The sequence below is a fragment of the Magallana gigas genome, chromosome 6, assembly GCF_963853765.1.
Source record: "Magallana gigas chromosome 6, xbMagGiga1.1, whole genome shotgun sequence".
Classification (NCBI taxonomy): Eukaryota; Metazoa; Mollusca; class Bivalvia; order Ostreida; family Ostreidae; genus Magallana; species Magallana gigas.
The window spans coordinates 16,492,245-16,510,275 of record NC_088858.1 but is presented as its reverse complement, the minus strand read 5'-3'; the positions used below and the strand labels follow the sequence as shown (position 1 = coordinate 16,510,275).

The 18,031-nt window shown below is 32.1% G+C and overlaps 1 protein-coding gene across 6 annotated transcripts in view; it reads right to left on the bottom strand.

Moving 5' to 3' along the window:
• Window positions 1-18,031, bottom strand: part of LOC105333367 (uncharacterized) — a 36,262-nt gene that overhangs the window by 3,051 nt on the left and 15,180 nt on the right. For all 6 annotated transcript variants that reach the window (XM_011436297.4, XM_011436299.4, XM_011436300.4 and 3 more), the window contains 7 exons: window positions 17,684-17,944; window positions 16,848-16,916; window positions 16,644-16,732; window positions 15,778-15,921; window positions 9,272-9,353; window positions 6,841-6,992; window positions 4,300-4,387 (listed from right to left, as the gene is read on the bottom strand). In XM_011436297.4, coding sequence (XP_011434599.3) covers window positions 4,300-4,387; window positions 6,841-6,992; window positions 9,272-9,353; window positions 15,778-15,921; window positions 16,644-16,732; window positions 16,848-16,916; window positions 17,684-17,944 — 885 coding nt within the window. The remainder of the gene's footprint in view (window positions 1-4,299; window positions 4,388-6,840; window positions 6,993-9,271; window positions 9,354-15,777; window positions 15,922-16,643; window positions 16,733-16,847; window positions 16,917-17,683; window positions 17,945-18,031) is intronic.

Here is an 18,031-nt window from a genome sequence, read left to right as displayed (position 1 = left end):
GGTTCATACCTTTGATTATAATTTTAATTAAACTTGATGACAATATCTCCAAAATTACCTTAAATGATGTATCAAAATAGAGTCACGGTTTGATGTTTATTGTTATATAAGTCGTCCTCCGACGCAAACTTCCTTAAGGCAGATGACGAGTAGCGCTGCCTTTATCTTATACTATAGTATGTTTTATTGTTTTGAACTTGGAACCCAAAAATAAACACAGCTACATTTTATCAACCCATAATTACGCGTATCGTCGACCACCATGCTTGTCAAAATTTCCCTTAAAACTTCTTTTTTTCCCCTATTGATGATAATTTAAGTGTGATTTTTACGGGGGTGACAAGCCTTCGATCGTGAACCAATTTCTTTCTCCCTTGATTTCCAGTAATTCTGACTCGTCTTGTTAGTGAGAAAGATTTATCTCCTCAATAACACGAGCTTCTATGCAGCGTACAATTTTTTGTCATTTATCTCCCTAAAAATGATAAAAATAATGAATGAATTTCAGAGTGCTTAAATTATGAAGTTCTAATCAGCTATTCGCATCATTAATAGCAGCAGCTATTTTTTCACCCTCTCCAAACACTTAACGCCAGGTTTTAAATTTGTTGATTCATGCCCCCAGCAATAGCTTTCTTATAGAAGGCGAAGATTTACCGAAAATTGTGACTATAGTTTCGGTATGAAGAGAAAGCAGGACAGATAGCAGACGATCGCATTTCATATCCCCCACTTAGTCAAAAGGAATGCTGAAATCAATACGCCACAATTCGCGTCTCAAGACAATAGCCATTATTGCACCCATGGCACGTGAGGTCAGCAACAAAAGTTGAACTGGGTTGATGTCAACCGTTTGATTTTTCAAATCACTGTTGGTGAATGACACGTTACAAACAGCGCCATCTGCTGACCGTGACATACAGCAACGTCTACAAACCGGAAGCTACGTAATAAAAGTGATGGATATTGTAGTGGAGGCAACTTCATGAACATGATGAAATTAATTTTTCAATAACGTAGAACACATCCCCAGAGATAAACTTCTTCTCAGTAAATTGATTTTAAGGAGATTTAATTTGAGTTTCCTGACTACAAAATTTGTACTACTTGAAAAAAAATTAGATGTCATATTGACACATAAAGATTAATATCCGTTATAGAATTGTAGAGACTAATTACAGTTTTGGGTTAACAGTGGTTCTAAATATGCAACGGTTAATCCGTGTTAAAATATAATTCAATTCTTAATTATAGTTTTCCATTTATACGTTGGAATTATTCAGATTTAGATATATACATAATACCTAAAAATGTGTTGAAAAGTTATTTTTGATAAACTTGCAACAACAAAAAATGTCACGATTTATTTCAGTTTTAACGTTAAGAACGTGAAGCGGGAAATCTTTCGGTATTTTAGTGTTATCCGTGCCTTTTGCCTAAAAAACGACTTCTGAGATAATAAACTACCCCCTGGGATGAGATTTATTTCATTTTATTTGCTTTGGTAAGTCACTAGTCAAAAAACAGACAGAGATTAAAGAGAGATTTTCCAATATTTACTTGTCAAAACAAATCAATATTTTCCGTATTATAAGATTAATTCAAACTGTTTGTAGAAACTAATACCACGTGATCAAAGGTGTGTTTAGCTCTTTCGCTCAGAGTACAGAACAATTATCCATTGTACTAAAAGAACAGTCACATTTTTCTAAACAATTAAATTGTTGAGTATCAGTACAAAGCGATAAATAAGCGTTGCTAAGACAGTTATCTCGATGAGAGATTCTGTTACGGCAGAAACTGAACGGTTTCTGTTGTTCATGTTTGTTTATTTTCAAGCATACATTTTTCAGATGCTCAAACAAAAACGAACACACCAAGTATATCCTTTCATTTCTGCTTACTACACAACGATATGCGAAAGGGTACGAGAAAATCTCTCTTAGGGGTCTCGGGACTTCAAGAAAAACTCGTGTCGAGGCCAATCTTTAAATTATGAAGAAAATACAGATCATCGAAATCTGTACGCGCACATTCCAGATATGACATAACTGTTTTGTCTTATTGCAGAAAGGTAACAAACTGCGACAGGTGCTCGCAAATGGTAAAAGTAGCCCACGTGGGGGATAATTTTACACCCGACAAAAATGATATGATCTGTTTTTTTCAGCAAGGTGTCTCACATCATTAAACGCAAGTATGCACCAAACGAGACCCCCAAAGCACTGGAGGAGCAGACGAATAATGGTCGGCAGGGCGTAGGTTAACGGTTATGAGGGCTTATTTATAATCCGAAAAGAAAAGTTTTTGACAGCCACCATTGTTAGTGTGCAATACTACAATATCTTTGATCACTTCTAATGAAGGTCATTTCCGTCATGCCAGAAATTGTGTACATGAGATTGAAGGAAATTTTTTAAAAAAAATCTTTGAATTAAAAAAAGAAGGTTAAATACATTTCGAAAATTGAAAAAGAATAAATTTATGAAATCAAGAAGATGAATCGGGCATGTTAGTTGTCATTTCTCTTCTTTAAGCGGTGATTTGCTATCATAGAATACTATAAATCAAGCCATGATTCACAATGAACAATCACGGGGAAATAGATCGTTCTCAAAGTATGCGTGAACTTTTTAACACCCATTTTCCAATTTTTTAATTAACCTTCTAAATAAGTCAAATAGAGCTTCATTATATGTGCAGAAAAGCCCCTTGTTAGATGTAATATGACAGCATTCTTACTAGGGCTGTAAATAATGCCTAATTTGATAGTATAACTTTGCCAATACATCTAACAAAATGACACCTTCAAGGATTCTTGCGAAAATATTTCGAAGTATGTAAATTTTTTCGGGGTTTCTTTGTGCTTAAGTACAATAATTGTTGTATGTTGTTTTATTCTTAGCAGGTTAGGGCATATTTGGAAGATACAATCGAAATTAGCCAGCCAATGTTAACACTCCCACAGACAATAACTTGACGGCAGGCGGTTTACGATTCGATTAGCTTTTCAAATATCCCTCATAAACCGATTCTTCATATTAAAGCATTGAAACAAGAGCGACAATCTAACGCGGCCAATCGCTTATTACTGGTTTTAATCAAAGTATATATATATATATATATATATATATATATATATATATATATATATATATATATATATATATATATATATATATATATATATTCCTCATATCAATTTAAAATATTGAAAAAATATTTTTCTCAAAAGAATTTATTACCCGATTACTTCTGTATACTTAAATGATCAGGTTAAACAGATACTGTACGGTGTACTTAAAATACTTAAAAATCATTTTAATTCAAATATTTGGTGTAAATAATATTTTGGCTTCATTTTAAGACAATAGTCTCGACTTCTCTACCATCTAGGTTTGTTTAAAAATAAGTGTCTGCATCGATACCTTTTTTTTTCCAAAATGAATTTTAACATTTTGATGAATGATATTTGCAAAACATACGCTGTTTCCTTGTGCTATGAAAAGAAGGGCTGTGAAAGTAAAAAGACCGAGCACAATACATTTTGTAAATGATTTTTTACCCTTTCCTGTCCTTAACCTTAGCTTTATTCAATTAACAAAATGTAGGCTTCCAGAGATATTGTTACGGAATTGAATATAAATATTGAAATATATATGAAATACATCAATCTCTAACAGCTAGTAATCAGCTGTTAATCCTAATATGTCTAAAGGGAAAACCGTTGATCCTCATCTTTAGAATAATCCAAATAAAAGAAACATTGACACATAATAATTTGTGTATTGTGAAATCATTCATCTCCTAAAATCGTTCTGTCAACACATGTACCGACAAAGTATATACAGGTATCGTCTAGGTTTTGAAACTTTTAGAAAATCTTTGAATTTTTGCTCTTAGATGAAATCTCAACACACATCTCGAGAAAATTTGAACTATTTCATCAAGATATCTGAGATATGCAGACAAATTACCTCCTACAACAATTGCAATTTTTTTAGCCATTTTTTTTTACCATGCATAAATAATCCAGCAAATAATCCAAGTCCAAACTCTTCCCTTTTTTCAATCTGTTCTTTTCCATCAATAAGAATTCCCTCTAAAATTCTTCATTGAAAAATTTAACTTGACAAGGTGTATATTTTTTCTTTCTTTTCTTCTATTTGAGGCCACACTAATCGCCAGTAACGCAATTGGAATCAGCACAAAAAAACAAACCTTTTTGCCATATGTACAAATAATATCCTTTACGAACCCTACAAAGAGCAGTGTATAGAATAAGTAAGTCATCCTGACCTTCACGTCCCTGATGGGCCCCTTGTGACCTTGAAGGACTCGGACACTGGTCATGGTCAGTAGGTCCCACTCCCTCACTGTGCAATCACTGGAGAAAAAAACCCACATATCATTATTTCTGCAGAATGTAATATTTAACTATTCCTTTGCAGCTGTAAGATGGTTAAATATTGCATGTACATAAAAAAAAACAAAGAAAAAAAAGATGTTTCCATACAGTGGCTTAATTGTCAAAACCAGTCAACAGGTTGGTAATTTTTTTTTCATGTCTTACGTATCAGGGGGATGGCAAATGAGCTACAGAAATGTCAGATTTGCAAATTATAAATCATAAAGTGTTGACTCATAAAACACAGCAATTCAATATAAGTAACTGAATTGCAATTAAATGAAGATGACCCTTAACTCAATAACTGATCTTTATATATTTTGCAGAAAATTTAAATTTCACATGCATCATTAAGTTTGATACAAGTAAAACCTGCAGAAACAATTGTGGCTTTTGCATGGCTAAAATTCATAACCTGACAATTCTATGCAACCCCTATTTAAACCATTTATGGCAACATACATCAAACATTCATTCTTGGCACAAAAAAAAAAAATTAAACCACATCCCTTCTGTATTAATGAATACACTTTACCTGCTATAAATGTGTTTTAGTAAAAAATAAAATAATGTTCAAGTGTGTTAATTTCCTGCAGTCAATGACATTTTCAGACATGTCTCATTTTTAGGTAACCTCTGTAAGACTACCAGTTTCTAGTTTTGCATGACTATGAATGACTGTTATATGCACACTATATTGCATTTTTATGATACAACAGAGATATTATAAACCTTTAAATAGGAGAGCTTTGAAAATGCTAAAGTTTGCACCCTGTCTAAGTTTAATTCCTAAATACTTTCTTTAATGGCCGGGTTCAAACCACTAGCTGGCAAATTAATTATTTTGACTATGATGTAAATAGACTAAAATACATGTAAAAACAAACAAACAGCATTTAACATAATGCCAAATTCATGTTACTCATCAGGTAATAAACTGGGTCAAAGACCAACCTACTTCCTCAACGTTAAGTTTATCTATTCATAAATAAACCTCCTGACATTTTCATTTTAAATTTCTCTTCATTCAGAACTTACTGATGTGTGTTGGCAGCCATATATATGTGGTAGACATTTCATAATGCAACAATTAAGTATTATAAGCACAGTTTTTAAAACATTTAGCATTATGCAACATCATAATTAAGAAGGCATTGACCCTATTTCATTTCCTGAAATAAATAATCATGAGTATCATATAAATGGTCATTACAGTTTTGGTCACCAGTGACTATATTTCGAAAGGGAAAAATTATCCAGCATGCAATTTCTGGTCTTGCTGGTCATCAATGTTACCAGAGTTTAAAGGGTTAATTATCTGTTCTGAAAATATTGATGTGTAACACCAAGAAAACCATCAACTATCTACTGTAGAAGCAGAAATATTCGTTGATGATTTAATTTCGTTATTTTCGTTGGCAGTAAAAATCAACGAAATTAAAGCCATGAAGAATTTTTAACCAAAATATTAATGAATACAAAGAGATTACGATATGACAAAATTAAATGCCAACGGAATTTTATTCTGTTCAAAAACAGCAAAATTTTAACCTAACAAAAATATGTGCCTCAACGGTAATTCATTTTTCAGAATGCTGCAAGTTTAAATCTAAATACTGATCGTCCCAAGACCATGAACTGAAAGAGATTTCAATGAAAATTTGAAATGAATATTATAACTGTTAAAATACTTGCTGAATCTAACTGATCTTGGTTAAATTTTACTTAAATCCTCAAATAAATGTGTGATCTTTTATCATTTACAATTCATGTAAATCAAAAGATCATAAATATAATTTCTGACTTAAATTCTTTTTTTTCTTTTCGCAAATTAGAAAAAAAATACTTGCTAAAGCAGAGTTTTTACTAAGCTTTTTTGTTCTTTATATCAAAATTATGATCTTCATTGTCAGTAATGGTATCAAGTGGAATCTTTTTATCGCATCTCTCAAAGACATTGATGGCCGTAACATTGACATCATCAGGAAGAGATTTTTCATTTCTGTCACAAAAGACAATTAACTCTCTTTTGAATATTTTCAAGGATGCTAAAGAATACTAACCGGCAATGAGTGATTATCATAATAAAACAGACCAAGGTTACTCTGCTGTAAAATGTGGCTACAGTAGTGTGATATTTTTTTTTTTCATTTTAAGTGCATATATGTTATCTATACTTTCTTTTCCAAAACTTTTGTATTCATTGGATTTGAAATACTATTCAATTCTTCTGAATATGGTGCTCAGTGGTTAGAAAAGCTCTACCGATTAACAAAACGTGGCTGGTTCAAATCTTTGCAACAGAAATTGAGCTAGATACTGCTTTTCACGTGTATTTAGCACAATTCATGAAGATTTCATGCAATAACAAGGACATCTTCATTTCTTTGTACAGATATATGCAAGACATTCTAACAATCAGTAAAACTTACGAAGCTGCTGTAAAGAACCGTCCCTTGTGGAAAGCTATCTTGTTCACAGCTGCATCATGGGCCTGTATCGCAGCCTCACTTTGACCAGTGCGAGCATTCCAGAAATACACATGTCCCTGGGTGTCGGCACTCAGGAGGAGGTCACCTTGTATCTGAAAATGAAAAAATGCTGGTGCATAAATAGATGTACATGTAGCTGTGTAGCTTTCTATCAGACCTATATATTCATCCTCATCAGGGGCATGTCCTAAAAGTTATTCAATGATCTTTATTGCAATAATTTGTAACATTTGAAAATGCATACCAGTAATTTGATAATGAATATAATGTAAAAGCTCCAAAATGAATATTAATAATACATGATCTACATTTTGTAAGGCTTAGCATGAGCATATATAAGATTTTTTGTAAATTCTTGAATGGAATATTTTATAATATACATAAAAAAGATTTAGAGTTCAAATTTTGTTAAGATTGCTCTTTCAGTAAATTTCTCTGTAATTATTGAGTCTGAGAGTCTTTTATAAACATATATTAAAAAAAATGAAAAAGAACCTCTTTGAAGAGAGTTCACAGCATAATCTGTAAGCTGCATCAGCAAAGTCTAACATAGAGTTTGTAACGACCTTTTAGCACGGAGGTTAATTAACAAAAATAATTTAGTATGAAAGTAGATACGATCAAATTCAAGCTTAAAACATTCTTAATATTGTTGGAACTATCATATTCTGTGAAGAAAATTCGGTGATTAATCAAAATCATGACTCAAATGTACTTACAACGAATGCAGGGATATTAGTGCTTTACAACACGAAGACAGAGATAAAAACCCAAATAAAAGATGATTTCTACCTTCAATTTTTATGTTTGGAGGATAAATGATTTTCATAAGCCTGAAAAATGCAGAAATTGATGAACTTTGAGACAATTAATGTCACTTTATTCTGTGGTTGAAATCAATAACTTAAACAATGTCAAAACTGGCTGTCATGTCTTATGAGAATTTTATCTGTTTTCATTTCAATATCCAAAAGGGTGAAGATATTTTTTTTTCTATATTAAACAACCCAGCGGTTCTCTCAAATTAAAAATCTAGGCAAGTGTCAGAAATATGATAAATATATATACCACATTATTTACATCAAACTTTATATCAGATTTGAACCTGGACAAAAATAAGATAAATGCAGTTTATTTAAAATTTGGTTAAGTTTTTTATGAGAAAAGAGACAAAAAAATGAACATGCAAGAAAACATTCAGAAAGTAATAAAATCTAATTTTAACCAATAAAAGGGTGTAACCTCATTTCCTAGCCGATATCAATAGAAATATCGTAGATAACTGACGCGATGATCAATTAGTGGTATAGTCACTTAAAACAGTAAATTAAACAAGGTGATAAAATTTTCATCAACCAGACAAAAAAAAATGCTGAAAATCCTGGGAGCAGCAATTACTTGACCTTCGTATTTAACTTCTTTTCATATGAATATGTTCTTTTGAATTTACAATTGAATAAGACAATTGTGATCGATATTTTACAACTCATAAACTTGTCATCCAAATTAATTTAACTTCGGCAAATGATGGGTTTATGATGTAAGATTCCTGCTTAAGATTCCTTAAAATGTAATTTATGACTATCAAATGATCCAACCTTGGTATTTTAGTAAAGGATTTTAAATTTTCGAAATTGAATTTTGACTGGTTCTGATTTATCAAAGATTGTTCCTTAATGTAGTTCCTTTGTATTTAAACATGGTCATTATTATAGGTCAATACAAATTACCCATTAAATCAAAGTAAGTTTTTTCAGATAGTTCTTTGTTCCATTTATTTATTAATGTATCATACATTTCATTTCCTAAAAATGTTTCTATTTCATGTCAAAAAACAACATATAACTTCAATGATTTTCAGAAACAGTTCAATCATAAATTATCTTCATACATCTACAAGAATAAGATTCCATAATTCATTTTCAAATGAAAAAATAATAATGTTCATCAAAGAAGAGTAAAAAAGAGATCCCAAGATATAAATTTCAGAAATTTGTGTAATAAATGTAATAAATATCATGTAGAATCAACTGAAATGACAGCAATAAATTCAAAAACCAGTTTGGAATAAGAATATTTGGAATACAGATGTGGTACAATTAAATAGCTTATATATATATATATTAAAAAAAAAAATCTTTAATTACCTCATGGTTAGATAAACCAACCAGCTAATCTCAAACACTATATGTTCTTGCTTGTTTCTTATCCATCTTTTTTCTGCTGTCTGATAAAAGTTTACTTTGCTAAAGTGCAAATTTATATTGAAAAGAGACAAGGTTTTTTGTTCAAAGATATTCTCCAAGTGCTTTCTAATGATGATGTAAAAAGAGACATGACATAGCATGTAACGAACCACCCAAGTTCTTACCAAAACTGACAAAACTTGGTTCTGGCCATTTTCAAAAACATGCAAACACTGCTCGGTTTCGACATTTGTAAGGCGTAGTGTCCTGCAAGGATAAAAAACATCCTCATCAAAAACAATATTAAGCAACATTTACTGAAAGAAACTTCAAAGACATATATCAAGTAGTTTCTATCAAATATTTACAAATACATCTTATCATAACCGCAGCCAAATTGTTTACAAGGATCTGTCATTCCAGAAAGCCTTCAAAAGAACCGTAATAGCAGAGAAAGTTGCCCACTTTATATTATCATTGATGAGAGGTAATAGGAATGAGTTGTAGTGAGCTAAACAATTCCTCCGATACACTAATTGATAGTGACAGACAGAGAGGGCAGCCCTGGCTGACCCCACTCAAGTTTACAAACAGCTCTCTGTCAGAATTAAACAGCTCTTAAACAATTAGGAGGTATCGTCAATACAATTAGTGTTTCTGATAAATGGGTCCAACAAATATGCAGACATGCTAGCTGATGAGGCTAACCTCTTTCTTAACGATGACCAATTAACCATTTTGCAACAGTCTTCAAACTGTATTAGTCGGCATTTCCTATTTTCCTTTCCAAATTGATTTCCACTTATTTTTTCTAGATGCTTGCAGGCAATATCAGCAGACTGTGGTATGACACAAGTCATAACAGCGAAGAACATGTATTATAGTACACATTTCCATCATATCAAAAAGTTTAAATTATGTATATTAATTTTAGATCCTCAAAGAACATTTTACATATATATCTAGAGTATATATACCAGTAAAACTACTGGTACCATCATACAAAGTGATAAATAATTTTACAGAGAAGTGCAGTTATAAATTCAATCTGCAAGCATATTGATATAAAAAAACCCACAGAACTCTTGGAATAAAATGGTAAAGTATAATATGACAGTATTTTCTCATGTCATTCACATGTCACATGAGGGATGGCATAGTAAAGTGAGGTGAGAACTTCAAGGCTAATAATCACTGTGGGAATATCTTTATATCAGTGGAGTTTCCGTCATCTTGTCATAATTAGGGTTCATTACTCTGTTCCAACACTGAGGAGAGTATCCTTAACTTGTCAATTAGCTTGTCGACTGACCTGCTCGCTATAAAACAACACATTCCCCCCATTTTTTTTTTGCTAAAGTCTTCCTTCTGTGACTGATAGAGGAAATGTGTTTTGTAAGCTGAACTAATAATGCATTTACATAACATTCCATTTGTGGATTGTGGGTTATTATTCTATTGGTGAACCCCCTTCCTCTATCATTTGTAAGCCAAACAGCTATATACCTAGTTGTTTCAATTGTAATTATACAAATTTATCATTTTCATAACAGCTAGAATTCACAACCATAACTGTGACTCAGAGATTTACAATTTGGGAGACTGTATGCAAAAGGCTTTTAAAAAGACCCTTACACTTAATTATTTGATAAATCTCGAAGTCTAGCTTAAGTAACATTTGAAGTGAAACTTGAAAAACAGACCATTTTTCATCAAATTTACACAGAACATATTCTACGAGTGATTCAAAGCAAGCAATGTGTCACATGATGAACTACCCCTGTCACACAAGTGTTATTTAATTCATAAAAATGACTCTTTATGCAAAATTTTCACGAAAATTTATCTCTTTTCGTTTCTAAAAAATCATAAAAAACGTCAAAAGAGTTTCTCCTACCTGTTTTACTTTCACGACTTTAACAATAAACAACAATAAAGAATATCTATTTGCTCTATAAATCAGATCTGTAGGTTGGGTGTTCCAGTTTATTTAGTATGTAAATTAACATTATAGTACGTATGTAATCTTTCTTGTTTTACAGTTTTCTACGTTTTATTTTTTTTTCCTTTAATTTTTTTTTTACATGTGAATTGAATATACAACAATACAGATAGTGGCAACATGGTGTATAATGACGCATAATTATCAACGTTTTTAACAATCTGTGCAATGAAAATGAGACTAAAAACTAATACGAGTCAAATGTTAATGAATGCATGCAGGAGTATCCTAGTGTAATTGAAAGTTCTTGAAATAATGCATTCACATTAATGTCACAGTATCAAAAAAAAGCCTTAACATGCTAAAAAGACCAAAAATCAAAAGAATTCAGCAATTCAGCAGGAGAACAAACTAGGTCAAATTGGTATGGAGAATCTGATTCTAGCTAGTAAAAGATGACCATGGCCTAATTAATCTTCATTTTTTTTAATTGTTATTGTAAAATGCATTACCGGTATACCAAAACCTAGCGGTGAATGAGTGGTTAAAGAATGAGTCACCGGTCTTGTGAAATATGACTGCATGTCTTCAGGAAATATTCCAAACTTTGCCCAGTAAATAGTGAGTTAAAAAAGTCAATGTTTTGTGCATCTTAAAACCAATTAAGTAGTACAGCTAAAGAATTTATGCTACGTACCATGTACTAAATTTCAAAGTACCTTAGTTCATTTCAAGCAGTATTTTAACAGATGCATGGTGAATTAAACCTCAATAATTATATATGACTAAACTATTTTTTTTTCTTTCCTGTTTAAAATAAATTCAAACAATCATACAAAATTATACCACAAACTTGAGATTTACGCAAAAACCTGGCCTTTATTTCCAATTTACCTACCAGTAGTCAACCAAGGGGTCAAACTTCAATTTTTCATTGTCAGATGCCACATACATTGCATGTGTCCTGCTATAGTGATAATTGAGTTACATCACATTATCTTGTAAAGTGTACAATATATCAGGTAATTACAGTACAGTGCTGTTAAAACTTGCTGAATCTCAAAACAGCGGATTGACACATAGTGCTACTGCATTTAAGGAGGCCGACTTTAGTTTGCATTGCGCATTTTTTTGCGCATTCTAATATAATACCGTTGATTTATACTTCTTATGAATTTTTTTCGATATCATTCATAAAATTGAACACAATAAACAAAATACAGGTAAAAATATTTAAATTTTTAAAGGAAATTTTTATTTTTAACACGATTTTTACGTTGTGCGGTAGGGGAGCATTGTCATTGCGCTTTTATGACGTTATGATAAAATGAAGCTTTGTAGGAGTACGTTATAAGAAATAACATAAAAGAAAAAGTAAAAATTGTACGCTGTTGAAATTTTATATACAGAATGATGCTATCCTCGAGGACATTTTCCTCATTTTTGGAATGAATCCATTATACCAATCATCATTCGTGATGATCCAAATATATAGCAAAATTTGGTGCTTTTTAATATTTTGAGATGGCCCCCACTAAAAACCAGACGGTAGAATTTTGTGTTTTTTGCATATAAGGTAGGAAATGATATTACTAATCATATATAACAATTTGAGAAAAAAAGCTATTGTAGTATTTTTTTAAACTGCTTTGATGTGCGGAAAATGACAGTTTCCTATATATTCCTATAGTAAATGTATCTCTATTTTGAGATGGTCCCTAAAAAGAACCAGACGGTCGATTTTCATGAACCTTCGCAAATAAACTAGAGTTGGTTTAAATAACATATGGTTAAAAAATAAAGAGTTATGCTATTGTAGTTTTTCAGCAATAAAACCCAAATCGGCCTCCTTAAACGTACCTTAAATCTCTGAATTTCTTTGAAAAGGATGTCTATATATTTCTCTCTATCATTATTACAATTGTTTTGGTGAACCTAATTCTGTAATCAACTTTGATATAAAAGTATCCCAAATTTCTTCAGTGTAAAAAATGACGTGCACCTTATAGTTATTGCAACCTTGAATACTCAAGCTATTAAACCATTATACTACATAGTACATGTATTAAAATAATAGCTAGAACATTTACATATTTACCTACCATAAATAACTGCATTAATATTGATATGATTGTATTTGGATATTTTTCCTCCATGTATAGAAGCACTATTAACACATTTATCAATACATCAAATCAGTATTGGTCTTAGTAATAATTCATAATAACAGAAAAGACAGTTGAATTGACACAAAGCTAAAACAAACTTGGTCCGAGAATATATAATAAACTGTCCAGGTAAATTAAGCTTTCAAACATATGATCAATTTTCAAGAACAGTTACAAATGTACGGTAATTAGTGAAATTTATAATTAATTATACAGTGCCCACATTCAATGAATTCGAAATAATACACATTAGACTGTAATACTGGTACATGTATATATTTATTGGGTTTTTTTTAATACATACTTTAAGTAAGTTGGGTATTTCTTTTTTGTGTTTTTGGCAGCTGTCAGAAAAAGTGGTTTATCTAATTTTGAAAATTAATAGACAACTTGGAAAATATCTTCAAACCTCCACTTCTTTAACTGTGCACTTCTCAGACACTTAGTATATTCATTTTGACAAATAGTGAAAGTTTGTTTTGAATTCCATTACAATAAAAACGAAACCCCTTCCTTCTTGTTTTCTTGAACTTTCCACACCAATGCAGGATAAATGAGTATTTTTTCAATAATGGAATTGAAATGCATTCTCTCTATACTCCCACAGAAGCAAACTCGTTAATATTATCAATTGAATAATTAGCTAATTCATTTTAACAACAGACCAGAATGTGGCAACATAAAAAGAATGCTGAATTTCATCCCAACCGGTTTCCTATTCTCCATGCGATACCATAATGATATGTTATATTGATAATTAAAATTCCTCTGTTAAATTCCCCTAGTTTCTTTAATTGAACAGGTGGGAGTACTCTCTCAAAATATTAGAATTAACCTCGCATACCAGTTCTGACCTTTTCAATTATTTGCCACAATCCAATAACAATTGAATTATCATTCCAAATAGGGGATGAAAATAATTCAATAAATTAATTTCCAATAGTCACTAAAAGAACAATGATATATGACTTATCTGTCTAAATTGTTATTAGATATTCAAAGTTTTTTGGATTGAAACTGTGAGTAAATAAAGAAAGATAACTTGGGCATGAAATATTCATACAGGATTGTCCAAAATCTTTCCAGCACTTGCTTGTACCAAAATCCAGTCCTGTATTATACAGAATTTACAAATTTATATCAATCTTGTTTAGCAATATAAGTCATCCAAAATGATAATTTCATTTTCTTCTTTGCAATATTTCACTGGTTTTGTAAACCGAGGGGCAACCATGACAGAGATTTTCATGCTATTACCCGTATGTCAAATGTAAGTGCACAAAAATCTAAGCAACTTTTTTGTGAACCGTTATTGCTGCCTCCATGTTGAAATGACCATAATGATTCTCATTATAAAACTTAGTAAGAAATTAATCCTTCATGTTAAACATTGGCACCTGACATTATGTATATTTCTTAAAATAATAATAATAATATATACCCAATATATTTTTGTTAAGAAAAAAATATAAAACGTCAGGTGCCTGTGATCTTGCACAATGCTCTTATGTGGGATGGTCATATTGAATGTCCACCATGCCAAAGGCTAAGATACTAGAGCTACTTAAGTCATGGCAAGGCTAGCCTAATTTAGACTGCAAATATGTCCTTTTATCAAGTGTCACCTTTCCCCACCCATAAGGCAAACTATCAAATATCTACTGTTATGCTTAAAAAGATTTTACACTAGATTAATTGTAACTAAAACTGCATTTCTACAAATATAAGGAAAGCCTGCTAAATGACCTGTATATAATTAATTGCTCTGCTAGTACATGTATATATTCCATAGCAGACTTTACTGCACTCATGGGGTATATGTAGATATGCCAGCTGTGCAATTGCAGTTCTTGTCTCTATGTTCACTGCATGTTTACTTACAATATACTTTTGTTGCATTTTAATTCTATTTATGAAAGCGATTAAATTACTTTGCTACATGTAAATTCCTGCAACTGTGCATCACTATTTCTAAGCAATTGGTAATTGTCCATTCTACTGGAAGAGAATGACACTATAAACCCATGCCTTACGGTGACGGCAAGTATATCCAGTATGCAAGCAGATGCTTTGTAATATATATGAATGGTATATGGCAAACTTCTAATGATACATGTTTCTACATTTCAATTGGAGGATTTTATCAAAGAAAGTGCATGCAGACCACAAAAGTAAAATATATTCTCTAATACTGGGGTCTCTTCAAGTCCACCTAGAAGGTTGTACTTGAGCTAAATCTCAAGAGCGGTAACTCTTGCTAACATCTGTATCAGATCCAAGTTGTCTGCTCTTTCTTAAACCAATTCATCTAGCATCTTTATAATAATTGTGGTTTGCTACTTTGTTTTCAGAGATTTTTATATATGCATAGCTGATGAATAATTCTGGTTTAAATCAGAAGAATGCAACAAATACACAACATGACATATAACTCTAAAAATATGTGTTACGTAACTACGTACTTTCATAATTAATTCACACAGACACAAAAAAACCTATATATGAACTATGGAATATACAACATCTTATTGCATTAATTCTGGATACAGTGTGATTAATTAATTAGGCTGCAGGTACTTACATGTCACTTGAGCCTGTGACGACACATTCTCCGTCATAATGCAGGCATTGAATCCCCGATTTGTGGCCAGGCACGATGGTCTTGACGTGTAGAAAGGTCAGTCTGTGCCACAGCATCACCGTCTTGTCGTGAGACCCAGACACTCTGCCAACAGAACCTCTTAATCACTCTCCTCTATCTAAACCTATCTTTCACATTTTACAACAAGAGTACCTATAATCTCAAAATCACGAACCACTTTGTCTTATTTTGTTGATTTATTGTATCTGTAAATCATTTCAAAACAGGGCTTTGTAATATGACAAATTATATTTCAGTGACTTGTGTCAATACATGATGTATATACACATGTAGTACATATTAGCCAAACATTAAAAAACCCATCAAGGGTATATATGTTAAAAGGAAGTAATTACTGCATGGTAAATTGGTAAAATGTACTTTAACATCCAAGACATTATTGGTATGTCCATGATATATGTAGTAAGAACCAAAGATATTCATGATTTACCGGTATGTTTATATGATACAGTTCATTTTAAGATTCATGTCGCACATTTTTTTTTATGTACTGTAAACCAACTTTCACTCATGTGCAATAAAAATTTCGCCAGGTTCGTGAGAGCCTCATCATCATGAATATTTCTCACCACGGACCAGTATTTGCCAAATAGTTGTTATTAAAAACCCAGGTGTTGATAAGATTTGGTCGCAAAAATTAGTCGCCCCAAACCAGTTCACCCGAGGTAAATCGCGAAAAAAAAGTCGTCGCAAATAACAGTTGGTTTACAGTATGGTATCTGTAAGACAAGCATTCATAAGTAAGTGAGTCCACTTAGTTTGTGTTGCAGGAGACCTGTACTTACATATACTTATGGTGCATCTGGACACAAGACACGCAACCCCGATGATCGCCAAGAATAGCTTTCTTCTCAAAAGTCTTCAGATCCCAAACCTTCAAAATAAATAAATCTGTTTCCAAAAAATATCCACTTCAATAAATGAATCACTAAAATTTGGTGATTCTGCAATGAAAAAAAAATTATATTCAACAAGAAGTAACCACTTACAATTAGAGTTGTGTCCCATGATCCTGTTACGAGTGTGTTTCCCTCAAACTGAAGACAACGCACCCCTCCCTTAAATCAAAGAAAAAAAATGGCTACACCCACATTCTTTAAAGATCAAATAACAAACATAGACCATATCAAAGATCCATTAATCTTATGTAAGCTATGAAGGAATCAGGAATTGCAGAATGCACAATAAACTAAAGGCACTGTGAGCAAGCTTACAAATGATATCCCCAGCTAATAAAATATAATTATGCAAGTATTTCTCTATTGGAAAGAAATGAATGCACCAATTCCTTTATAGTGAATTTGAACTTGACAAAATGATCAAAGCTCAGGGTCAGGACATATTTTCAGGTCATAAGCATGCTTTGTGTGAAGTGGAGAGCTTTTAGTCTTTTCCATTGAAAGATATGGCCTAGACAGGAATTAATTTTTTTTTTACAATGACCTTGAACTTGCCTTAATGACCTAAGGTTACAATAATGACACATCCTCTGGTCATAGGCATTCTTTACGTTAAGTAGGAACTTCAAATGTTTCTTCATAAGAAAGATATAGACTGGACACTAACTAAGCATTTTTCTTTCCAGTGACCTTGAACTTGCCCAAATGACGATGGGTCAAAATCATAACACATCCTAAGGTTATAAGCAATCAGCAATCTTGTGTTAAGAACTTCCAATGTTCCTTTTTAGGAAAGATATGGACCGGACACGATTGTACAGACAGACGGACGGAAAAGCGGAAAAGATGATTCCTACATACCCCCAAAACTTTGTTTACAGGGGGTATAAAATTTTTTGATAAATTACTGCTCAAGTTTTGGATACCTTATGTCCATAAAACTTGTGGATGCTCTGACCACTGCGGACATCCCACAATCGTATACACCGGTCCAATCCAGCCGAGATCAGGCGCTTCTTGTCAAAGTGGACACAGACCACCCCGTTCATGTGGCCCTGAAGCTTCCGGACCCTGCGAACGCTCTTAACCACCCCCATGTATCTCTGGACAGAAAGTTTGTATTCATCCTCTTCCTGCTGAGCTTCTTCTTTCTTCCACTCCAAATGCAAGTTTGGAGCAGATTTACCCTGAAATAGCCAAGCATTCTATATTATTTTTTTGAGCCTATATTACTTAAAAACATATACGTTTATTTTCTGCAAAAATCACTTCAT